We start from the raw sequence: 12,745 nt of genomic DNA, 5'->3' as shown, positions 1-12,745 counted from the left end.
ACCTGGTATTGCCACAGCGGAGTCGGAGCCGGCATATATGGCATGAAGGGTGCTGGAGCATAAGAGTGAGGAACACCCAAATTGAAAGCCATAGGACCCATGGGACCCGAAGGCGCTCCAGAGGGGTACCACGACCTCGAGAAAACACCATATATCGCGTTTAAAAACGCAGAAGGGTCCTGACCTGGAGTCGGGAATGGTGGATGCTCAGGCTGACCTCGAGGCACATTAGAATCTGTTCCCTCAACAGGATTCGAAACCTCTTCCTCAACAGGAACTCTATCGGTGTCCTCCGGAGCCGGAGATGGAGCCGGAGACGGAGACGGAGCCGGAGACGGAGTCGGAGTCGGAGTCGGATCCGGTACTGGAGTCGGAGAATGGACCATCGACTCCGAAGGCGAAGCCTCACCTTCTCGATCCGACTCATGCGGAGGAATCACTTTCGACTTCATCCTTTTGGGAGACTTCGATCTGGAATGATTACGGGATCCGTGTCTCCTCTTCTTATGCTTCTTGTGGGAACCGGAAGCATGACCGGATGATGACTTCGAGGCCGACGCCTCTCGAGACCTTGACCTGGATCTCGACCTCGACTTCTTCGGATGCTTCGAGGATCTTTTAACCTTACTTGCTTTAAGTTTGGCAACAAGAAGTTTAGACTCCCTCTCACGAAGAGCCTTCGGATTCATCTTTTGACATGATGAACAACCATCGACGTCATGATCCGAGCTTAAACACCAGATACAGTCTTGGTGAGGGTCCGTAACGGACATCATCTTCCCGCATTCTCTGCAAGGCTTAAAACCGGTCTTCTTTGTCGACATGACAGTAGAACAGAAATATCTGAGAATGGAGAATTGAAGAAACGAAGTAACAATGTACTAAGGCTACAGAGTATCCCGAAACCGTTAGCGTCGACGACGCGGAAAAAAGGGAACTGATGTCATCACGCCGGCGTGGGCCTATTATAGGCGTCGGTGACGTCAGCGGAGTCGCGAGCGAGGTCGTGTCTCTATGACGTCAGGACTCCACGTCGGCGCGAGGCTACGAAAAAAGAATTTCCGAATGTTGCTGACGCAAAGGGGTATTCACAAGGTGAGGAATCCACACGGCAGATGTATCTATCAGAAGCTGTACTTCTTCTGTGGATCCCCTCTGGAAAGTACTGTGTCACAGATTTTACATGTGACAAAAGACGCATTTACCTTTTTCTGTCCATCTGGGAATTGAAAAAATTTTCAAACTATGGACTCTTTCGGTGATCTAGGGGTTTCAGGAACAAACTCATCTGAAGATGAACTGGAAGAATTCTTAAGTTCCTGGTGTTCAGAATGCTCAGGTTCCTCATGTTCTGAATGCACAGGTTGCTGCTGTTCAGACATTTCAATAGATTTTTCAGGAGCAAAGTGCTGATGAAAAAAGGTGTTTCTTCCTCGAAAGCCAAAGAAGAATGATGAAGATGGGAGGGGTCTTTCCAGAATTGGAGTAGAAAGTATTATAAACCAATAGAATCTTTTGTTCTGAGGTCACATGGTTGGACGTAAGGTTATGGAGCGTTTACGGAGCGTTTACGGAGCGCTTACGTAAGCTTACATTGCGTTTACATAAGCTTACGTTCCGTTTACGGAGCACTTGCGTCTTCTTACGATGCGCTTACGTAGTACGCACCCTCGCGAGATTTATAATTGCTTTAATAAAGCTATATATGGTCTTTAAAAGTTTAAATTAACATGTTCTTTATTATCCCAGATAATGTGTACCTTTACATTGTGCAATGAATACGTAGATATAACGATTTCAAGTTTATAAAACTTTCGGGGGTAAGAACTCGAAGCTTTTACGGTGCACGGACGGAGCTCTTACGTTGCGTGCACGTGTGACGTACCCTCGCGAGATTTATTACTACTTCAAAAAGTAATATACTGTTGTTAAAAGTTTTTAAAAACCATTTTCTACATTAAAGCAAATATTGTCTACCTTTAAAATCAACGTTAAAAACGTAGATATTATGTTTTAGAAATTTGAAAAAATTTGTCGGGGTAAGAGCTCGTAGCGTTTACGGTGTGCTTTCGGAGCGCTCACGGTGCGCGGACCCTGTAATCATATGAAACAAAAATATATATATTCACTGAAAAAACTATAGGTTTGAAGCCTTACATAGTTAGGTATTAGCAATTTAAAAACCTTGCAAATTCACTGAAAAAAACCATAGCTTTCAGGTCATATATAGTTAGGTATTAGCATTTAAAAAACCTTGGAAACTCACTGAAAAAACCATAGGTTTCAGGTCATATATAGTTAGGAATTAGCATTTAAAAAAACGTGCAAATTCACTGAAAAAACCATAGGTTTCAGGTCATATATAGTTAGGTATTAGCATTTAAAAAAACCATTGAAATTGCTCCTATATAGTTAGTTGGACTAACTATATTTCGCGCACCCGCAATCCACTGCTGATGATGTCAAATATTACATCATTCAAGACATGGTCAGTGACATCACTGATGACATCTCAAATGACATCACTGATGACATCTCAAATGACATCACTGATGACATCTCAATTGACATCACTGATGACATCATTCATGTGATAATACGATGCACCTCCTCACACTCTAATCTAACCTTTGATACACCCAGTCTTAAATACAAACTACCATTCTTGAAACCATTGACACACCAATACCAGTTACTACATACGCACTCACTGATTCCTAGGTCTACACACACATCCACTCATTCACCCATACAATCACTCATACATACAGTCACTCATCAATACAATACTATCATATGCACTTATACACCTATAGAGACACTCACACACTTTCACTCATCCATGGAGTTTCTCACACACCTAGTCAGTCATGCAAAGAATCAATCACACTCCCATTTCCTCATTGATACAGTTATACACACAACACCTTACTTATTCAAACATATACTAACACATACTTACTCTCTTAAACAATCACTGATACAAGTACACATTGATCCATACGGCCACTTGCACAATCACTGGCTCTCATGTATAGTCATTTATATATACCAACTCTCACAAGCACTGTGTTTTACATATGTACTTACTTGGACATATAGCACTGAGATATACATTCACTCACCAACACACCAATGCACACAGTAAACCGCCCATACAACTGTTTCCATATGCACTCTTGAACTCATACACCTAGTGAATCAACTGCTCACACATCTATGCACAGAGTCACACACCTCCCAGTCACCCACACACACACTCAGTCTCACATACAAATACTTGGGCAACCAATCAATGACCCATATAGCCACTCATATAGCTACTGATCAACACATACAGCATCTTCCACAACAACAGACATACTGATGCACACATTCAGACAGTTTAGTCACTAACCCATGCATTCAGTAAGACACATTTAATCACTCACTCATACAGTCAGTCACACGCCTACTAAATCCTTCATCCAGACACTTATACATCTACTCATTCTTCAATATGTAAAACATATTTAAACTTTACAGAAACACACAGTCACTGGATGATGTCATCAGTGATGTCACTGACCATGTCATGAATGATGTAATATGTGACATCATCAGCAGTGGATTGCGGGTGCGCGAAATATAGTTAGTCCAACTAACTATATAGGAGCAATTTCAATGGTTTTTTAAATGCTAATACCTAACTATATATGACCTGAAACCTATGGTTTTTCAGTGAATATATATATATATATAGTATGTTTATCCCATAGGATAATATTACTGCGTTCGAGGCTAATTCCTCAAAACTGTTATTCAACTGTACTTTTCAATTTCTACAAAAACCTATAACTCCGAAAGTAATTACCTGATTCTGATAATCTTGGTGTCTAAAATTATATAAAAATCTGTGGTTTTTTTTTCTAAAATGGTCTCAGATTTCTTTCAGAGTGTATGTCTCATTTAATGATTCTGTGTGTACAACAAATGCTTAACACTACCCTCTGATAAGCCTAAACTGCTCAACAATACTAACACAAATAGAGCACTTGGGATTATTAATGTAAGCCCTGTAAACTAATAAGGGTCGCCTGCACTTTTTACATGATGTGTGCTTACATTGGCACTACCACATATAAAGACAGCTTCATACAGGCTGCACCCATAATGAGGACCTTGGCCACACAAGAAAGGAATGTTCAGGTCTTCAAGTGATGTCACCCTAAAATAGAGGATGAGCTTGCAGTGTATCAAAAAAGGAATGATTCTGTTAGGGTTGGGAGGTCTCCACGTGCTTTCCCACCAGATTGATGGGGACATGCTTTATGTTCAAAAACTGAGTAGAAGCACAATCTATGACATTTTCCCTCTACATTCTCAAGTCTCATTCCCCCCTCTGAGCCCCCAAATCAACCCTCCCAACCTTGATTCTCTACATTTGCAAGTTTGTTTTCCATTTGAGATGGCAAATAAGAGTGCATAGAGAACGACATATGGTGTAATTTTGCACTGTTGCTGTGCCTTTGAATAACTGCTTAGTAAAAAGCTGCACCACAAAATACAAAGCAGAAGCTGAACGTAACCATTTTTTCCTGTATTGATTGCACAAATGATGTAATACGTACCAATTTTCCAATTTCTTTTTTTGGCTTCGTTGTAGAATTCATGCAAGACAAGAAAGTCAATAACATCTGGCATATCATGATATCTATAATACAAATGAGAAAAAATATAACTGTACAACTAAAGATGTAGAAACATTTCAACTTAAATAATAAGCTTATGAGTCTCATCAATTAAAGAGAGTGCAAAAACATTTACAAAATTAAAAACACTAACGGAACAGTGATGCTCAAATATCTCTTTGCTAGGCGTCACTAAATATACAACATAAGTTCACATAATCATCATGCTGAAATTTCATGCAAATAAAAACTGTAGGACTTAGAAAATGAAATAATGCCAAAAATGAAACGTAGTTGAGAATGTCCCTGAAAATTATAACTATGTAGTCTTATGAGCATCAAGAAGGTGCAGGATGCACTTGCACATCACTGCTCAAGTGAGGCCATTATAACAAGGTAAGAGAGCAGGCAGATGTTCTTCACAAAGTGTAGGATTTCCACCTGCCTGTTTCTAGCAGTGTGTGCAGTTCAGTACTACTTTCTCTTCCACTCCCAAAGAGCAAGAGTACTATGAAGCGGCCTACAAAAACAATAGTGCTCCTGGGCATAGCATCTCCTCTGGCTAAACCAAGTGCTGTCTGTTGCATTGTTGCTAGAAGGAAGAATGTGCAATGATATGTGTGGAATGGTGTTAGTGGAGACTGAAGGGATGCTCCAGGAGTTAGCAGTAGCTTCCTGACCAAGGAACTGTATGATTAATTTCATGGGAGATGGGATTTCCAATACAATCTGAAATTAATTCTGAAACCAGTCTTTTTTTTTTTTTTTTGCAGAGTTTTATATAGCGCGAACTTGACCCGGATCCGAATCGGGTATCAGATCACTTTACATAGCACCAGTTACGTTACATGAGGACACACATTAATTTTTGTTAGGCACGGGGAGATTAGGGCCATATGTATCAACACATTTCCCCATAGACACAGAATGGGCAAAACCCTTTCATACATCTGGCCCCATGTGATTTGCCCAGAGTCCCAGGGAGTTTAGCGTCATTACCGAGACTCGATCCCAGTTCCCCAGGTCCGAGGTCGAGCGCCTTAGCCATTAGGCCAACTCCTCTCCCCTGTTTAATGTTTAATGTTGAGATTCCATGAGGGTACCGGTGGGACCGGGGGAGGAATAACCATCTTGAGACCTTCCATGAAAGCTTTAAAGACAGGTATCCTGAAGACAGAGAGGTGTTGTCAAAAGATAGGCTGCTAAGGCGACTAGGGGTAATTGTATGGAGATAAAGGCTAGACCAGAAACCTGCAAGTGGAGCAAGTGGCAGACAATGTCCTGCACTGTGGCTTTAAAGGATCAATATCTTTTGAGTGACATTGGCACACAAATCTTTTCCATTTGACTACCTAGCAGGTGCAGTTGGTAGTTCTGCGCGCTTCATTGAGAATACTCAGGGATTCAGGTGGAAGATTAAGGTAACCAAATTCTATGACTTCAGGAGTCAGATCACAAGGTTGAAGGATCTGGGTGCCCGATTTCTCCATGGTTGTGTGTGAGAAGGTCCGGCTTGTTCGGGAGCCTCTTGTGCAGAACCAGAGAGTTTGAACTGAGTCATGACCCAGGGCTGGCAGGCACATATGGGTGCCACCATAATGAGAGTGAGGGATGTCTGCTGAAGCCTCGAAACCACAAATGGAAGAAGGTGGAGGGGCAGAAAAGCGTAGGCAAATATCCCTTACCAATTCATCCCTAGTGCACTGCCACTCGACTGTGGGAACCTGGAGGCAAAATTTGGGCATTTAGTGTTTTCTGGTGCTGCAAACAGGTCTACCTGTGGGGACGGCATAATCGTTGTACTTCTCCAGAAGGTACTCGGCTAGCAAAGGAATTTTGCGGCAGACAGTCCAATACCAAATGCTCTGGGAGAGCTGAGACAGTTGCGGAGAGCGTGTCCCTTCCTGTTTTCTAAGGTAATACATGGCGGTCATACTGTCCACCCAGGCAAGAAAAACCTTGCCTAACCGGGTGACATAGGAAAGCCTTCAATGCGAGGTAAACAAGAAGTTCCAAGTAGTTAATGTGGAGGCCCTGGTGTCTAGGTTCCCACTGTCCCTGGCAGTCAGAGCTTGTAGGTGTACGCCCCAACCCGAAAGGGAGGCATCTGTTGTAAAAACCCTATGCGGAACGAGTTCGAGGAAAGGCCGCCCTTGCAACAGGCTGTTGGTGTTCCACTACTGCAGAGAGGGACAAGTGTGGTGGCCAATCAACACTAGATGGTCCCAATGACCCTCTGCCTAAGACAACTGTTGCGCTAAGCATTCCTGCAACGAACGAATGAGTAGTCTGGCATGTGGTTTTATGGCAATGCAGGAGGTCAGTATGCCTAGTAGGCGCATGACTGTTCTGACCATGAGTTGTTGATTTGCTTGGAAAAGTGGGAGCAGTGCCTGAAGAGACTGGATCTCTATTTTGGGAAAATGTTAGAATCCCTCATACACCAACCATCTCGAGAGCCATGGACTTTTCAACCCTTCACAGTCCGGTTTTAGGGCGGCACACAGTACAGAGACAGCTCTGGTCGAGGTAACAGATAACATCAGGCTGGCTTTGGACAATCATCAGTCAGCCATCCTCGACCTTTCCGCCGCTTTTGACAGCATCTCCCATAGCATTTTAGAACATCGGCTCTGGGAGATAGGTATCAGAGGAAATGCTCTCAATTGGTTCAAGAGCTATCTAGCCGAACGAGTAACAACAGTCCAAATTGGTAGCATCTCGTGTGACCGGTCAAGATGGGAGTACCACAGGGCTCTATTTTGAGTCCGACCCTTTTTAACCTGTATACGACTCCACTAGCCAAGGTGATCAAATCTTATGGATTTGATGTCATATTGTATGCAGGTTCTGAACTGGGATGGTGCAGTGAGCTAAAAAACGGTGATGGATCAAGCCCTGATCTGTTGACTGGGTATGAGTGTTCTGATTAACTCGGATACTCTGTCCATCACCACCCCCTTTTTGAAATATATTGTATGCAGACGACACGCAGATCCTGATCACCACTGGCCCAGACCCTGTTGAAACCAAACAGTGTTTCCAAAAATGTATGTCTCATATTGATAAGTGGATGAGCTCCAACCACCTTCAATTGAATGGTGGCAAGTCAGAGATCATGCTTTTTGGTAAGGCTCAATTAACGAAAAGCTCTTAAACAAACTCCAAACACTGCTGCCAGGTTAGTCCTAGATCTTCCGCGTAATCTTCTTCTTCTCCTTGTTTAAGAGCCCTTCAGTGGCTTCCGGTGAGAAAACGAATCCTTTTTAAGATCCTCTGTTTGACACACAAGCATATGTATGGAAACGGTCCGAAAAACTCATCTAAAAAATTATGTTGATATCAGCCACGTATGGTGCTCAGATCCAGTAATGAATCATTACTTATCCCGCTTAGAATCCGCACTGCCATAAAAGAAGGCAGGTCTTTCTCTTTTCTTGCACCGGCATCATGGAACAAAATTCCTTCACACTTGCGCACCATCCCTGATCATAACTGCTTTCGTAAGAAACTGAGTAGGGCTATTTGATGACTAAGCTAGCATCTCTATCACAGCCGTCTGCAAGCGCAATGAGACTTCCAAGTGATGTGTGCGCTATACAAATGTCCCTGATTTGATTTGATTTGATCCTGGCTGAGTTTGGATAGGCTATGCCTACCAATCCCAGTTGAGAACAGCCCCTAGGCAAGGATGGATCTGGAGGGGTTGGAGGTACGATTTTTTGGCCTTGCTGATAAACCCTGAGCGCTGAAGGTCTATTGTGACGTGTGTCGTCCGGGTATGGGAAAATGTAGACGCCCAGTCTACGTAGGCATGCAGTCACCACCGCAAGGCACTTGGTAAACACGAAGCGCAGTACCCCAGAGGGGTTACTACTGCGCACTTTGAATTAGCAATGTTTTCCGCTGACCACAAACCTGACATAGCAGCGATGGGCAGGATGTATTGGTACGTGAAAATAGGAATCCTTCAGGTCTAGCGCAGCCTCGAAGTCACTGTGCTGGAGAAGCAGAATGACATCATGGAGACCATATTGAAGTGCTCTGAAGCGATTTGAGAAAATGGAGTTCAGTTGCAGTAACCCCCCACATTTTTTCCAGTCTTTTAATGCAACTTTGATTGTATAGTATTGGTTCCCTGCTGTCCAGGTTCCTAGTACCAGTGATTTTTCCCTAGAAATGTTCCACAACTCTCCCGTCAAGCCCCCTGTAAGTCCCTATTAGATAGGACCTTCACCTAGGCCATCCAGACTGCCACTGCAGCATGTATGCCCTGGTGCAGACAGAATGACAAAGTCGACATGGCACATTACATTTGTGTTATGTCAACTAGCACTGCCTAAGGTATAGGTAAGTCACCCATCTAACAGGCCTTACAGCCATAAGGCAGCGTGCACTAGATCACTTAAGTCATATTTAAGTCTATTCTTAGATATTGTAAGTGCCAGGAAAGCCATAGAGAGTACATGGGCCGGAAACTCCACAACTCGAGTTCCCCAGGACCATGATGGCTTCTCTGAACCACAGAGTGTTTGGTACCACAATACTCCTCTCAATAAACCCACACTGATGGCAGTGTGGGATGTATAGAAACATGTACTCACAGGGCACCTCAGAGGTGCCTCCTGAAAACCTGCAATCCCTGGTGTGGTCACAGACTGGCTTTAGGCAGCATGCCACCATAATGACATGTTTCTGGACCCCTGGGTCAAGAGCCCCCACTCTCTGGGACCTTAAACAAAGCACATCCTGGGCAGAGGTGTTGCACCTCCTCTCTCAGGATGGGCACAGTTCGTGAGAGGGAAGCTTCAAAGGCATGCAGTCTTTGTAGTGTGTCCCTCAGCCTCGGCTGCTAGCAGCAGAAGGCAGCCCCTGGTTTAGACCCCCACTTTGGGTGGAAAAACTGGCGGGAAAAATTAGGAAGAATAGGCGGTGAGCCAACCTCTGCAGACTCCATCCCTAAGATGCAGGAGGCAATGTGAGATGCGGGAACTCCTCTAATCAGGGCTAGGACTATGCCCTCTCAAAGAGGCTGGCATAATTGAGGGTGTAGACACTCAAGGTAAAGTGCCCATTCGCACTATCTGTCACGTCCTTAAAATGTCCCTAAATCTAGTACTTACGTGGCTCCCCCAGACCCTGGAACTATTTCCTGCTGACCTAGAAGAAGGAGGACAAAGATGATGCCATGCAGATAAGTCTGTCAATGCCACTGACTTGGACCCAGCCCTATCGGCCTGTCTTTACCTTTAAAGACCCTGCAAAAAGAACAAAGCCTGTCCTGCTGCCAGCGACCACCACAACTCCTGGGAGGACTGCCTGCCTTCGAGAAAGACCAAAATCCTAGACGACCGCAGCTCTGTCCACAAGAAACTAACACAAAGGACTTTAGTGCCCTCCGGAAACCTGATCCTTGACCACTGTGCACCAGATGACTCCGGGCTGTGTAAATATGGCCCACCCATCCAGAAAAGGTTACCCAGAGATCTTTAATCGAAGTGGAGTGTTGGCTGACCCCTCCTAGACAGCACATTGCTGCCTGTGGCGTGAATCCAAAGGGTCACCACAACAGCTCCGTTAAGAGACACCGGACATCAAAGGAGACCCCTGCCCCAGGGCCATGTGTAGCACAACCGATGACCTACAGCATCCCAACCTACCTCTGCTATCACTGGTTTCCTTCTTGCAGCCTCAATTTCGTCGCCTGCAGCCTGTGGTCTAAACCTAGTTTCTCCATTGAATTACATTGGGCGCCTGACGAACAAGTTACTTACCTTCGGTAACGATATATCTGTAAGAAACAGTAGTTAGTATTAGATTCCTTACCTTAGAATATCCCCAGGCGTCAGTCTGGATCCGGAAACTTTTGCGTAGCAGTACCCCTGCGCGTCGGTAGGCGTCGTCTGCAGGCGTCCCCTGCGGCTCTGCGTCCGTCGTCGGCATCGTGCGCCGTGATGACGTCGCTGGAGTATATAGACGCCGCCTCCGCGCGCTGACGTCAGTTCTTTGTACATAGCTTTTCCGCGCCAGAACACGCAGAGCCATGTGAGAACCAACACTGGTGCCATTTGAAACTAGGGCCCTGAAAGGGATGTCCTTAACCCTAGGTATCAGTTCGCAGAACGGGGAGGATGGGCGGGGCGGTAAGGAATCTAATACTAACTACTGTTTCTTACAGATATATCGTTACCGAAGGTAAGTAACTTGTTCATCTGAAAGAAACAGGTTAGTATTAGATTCCTTACCTTAGAATAGATACCCCAGCAATACCAACCGCGGTGGTGGGTCTGCGAACCAATACAATCCTACACCAGAAAATCCTGGAGGACCGAACGGCCAAAGAAGCCATCCCTCCGGACTTGACTGTCCAGGCAGTAGTGCCTCGCAAAGGTGTGCAGCGAGGCCCACGTAGCCGCCTGGCAAATGTCCTGCAAAGGGACTCCCCGGCCCAGGGCAGTAGTAGCCGCCGTGGCCCGAGTGGAATGGGCCCTCAGCCCAACAGGAGGCTCCTTCCGAGCCAAAGAGTAGCACGCTTTGATGCACAGAACGACCCACCGAGAGATGGTCCGTTTATGTACCGCCCGTCCCTTCATCGCACCCACGTAGCCAACAAACAGTTGGTCATCCACCCGGAACTGGCGTGTGCGATCCATATAAAATGAAAGCGCACGTTTTGGGTCCAGACGATGGAGCCGCTCTTCATCCTTTGAAGGATGCGGAGGCGGGAAGAAGGAGGGTAAGGTGATGGACTGCCCGATGTGAAAAGCAGAGACTACTTTGGGCAGGAAAGAAGGTCTAGTTCTCAGAACCACCTTGTCTGGATGAATTGACATGAAAGGAGGTTTGACAGAAAGAGCCTGGAGCTCACTCACTCTCCTGGCAGAGGTGATGGCAACCAGGAAGGCCGTCTTTAAAGTCAGGAGACGGAGAGGACAGGAATGAAGTGGCTCAAAGGGAGCGCACCTCAAGAAGGTCAGAACCAGGTTCAAGTCCCACTGAGGCATCACGAACGGAACAGGCGGATACATGTGCGTGATGCCCTTCAAGAATCTCGTTACAATAGGGGACGTGAACAAAGAAGGTTGATCAGGCAGCCTTAGAAAGGCCGAAAGGGCAGAAAGGTAGCCCTTGATAGTGCCCAGAGCAGAGCCCTGCTGGGCAAGAGAGAGAAGAAAGAGGAGAACCTCGGAAAGAGGGGCAGAGAGAGGGTCCACAGCCTTTGCTGTGCACCATGCCACAAATCTGTTCCACCGGCAGGCGTATACCGACTTTGTGGAGGGACGCCTGGCTGCCAGAATCACATCACAAACCTCAGGAGGCAAGTCAAATGGCCTCAACTGTCGCCGCTCAATCTCCACGCATGGAGGTGGAGACTGGACAGGTTCGGGTGGAGGACCGTCCCCTGCTGCTGCGACAGAAGGTCCTCCCGAAGGGGCAGGCGGATAGAGGGACCGACTGACATGCTGAGTAGCTCGGGATACCAGTACCTTCGAGCCCAGTCCGGAGCCACAAGGATAACTTGGGCCCGGTCGCGCCTGATCTTCTTCAGCACTCTGGGCAGAAGTGGTATAGGCGGAAAGGCGTACAACAGACCGCAGCTCCACTCGCGCCGAAAGGCGTCGCCGTGCGAGTGCCGTCTTGGAAACTCCAACGCGCAGAACTGATGACATTGCGCGTTCTCTTCTGTGGCGAATAGATCTAACCAAGGCTCTCCCCATTGCAGAAAGAGGCCTTTCGCCACGTCCGAGTTCAGACGCCATTCGTGATCCACCGAGCACCGACGGCTGAGTTCGTCCGCCCTGGCGTTCAGAGAACCTGCCAGGTGTTGAACCGTCAGAGTCACGCCCTGACGTTCCAGCCATTGCCAGAGACGCAGAGCCTCCTGGCAAAGGGTCCACGACCCCACTCCGCCCTGCTTGTTGCAGTACCACATGGCGGTGGTGTTGTCCGTGAACACCTGCACTACACTCCCGTTGACAAAGGGGAGGAATGCCTTCAGTGCTAGGCGAATCGCCCGCAGCTCCAACATGTTGATGTGGAGCCGGGACTCCGCCGGAGACCAGATGCCTCTGATC

General features: G+C 46.3%; 1 protein-coding gene across 2 annotated transcripts in view; it reads right to left on the bottom strand.

Annotated features, from left to right (window-relative positions):
- BRWD3 (bromodomain and WD repeat domain containing 3) overlaps positions 1-12,745 on the bottom strand; it is a 1,637,103-nt gene that overhangs the window by 837,792 nt on the left and 786,566 nt on the right. For both annotated transcript variants that reach the window (XM_078688510.1, XM_078688511.1), the window contains one exon: positions 4,611-4,693. In XM_078688510.1, coding sequence (XP_078544636.1) covers positions 4,611-4,693 — 83 coding nt within the window. The remainder of the gene's footprint in view (positions 1-4,610; positions 4,694-12,745) is intronic.

This window comes from Lissotriton helveticus, chromosome 4_1 (assembly GCF_964261635.1).
Source record: "Lissotriton helveticus chromosome 4_1, aLisHel1.1, whole genome shotgun sequence".
In the NCBI taxonomy this organism is placed as follows: Eukaryota; Metazoa; Chordata; class Amphibia; order Caudata; family Salamandridae; genus Lissotriton; species Lissotriton helveticus.
This window is presented reverse-complemented; position numbering and strand designations above follow the sequence as displayed.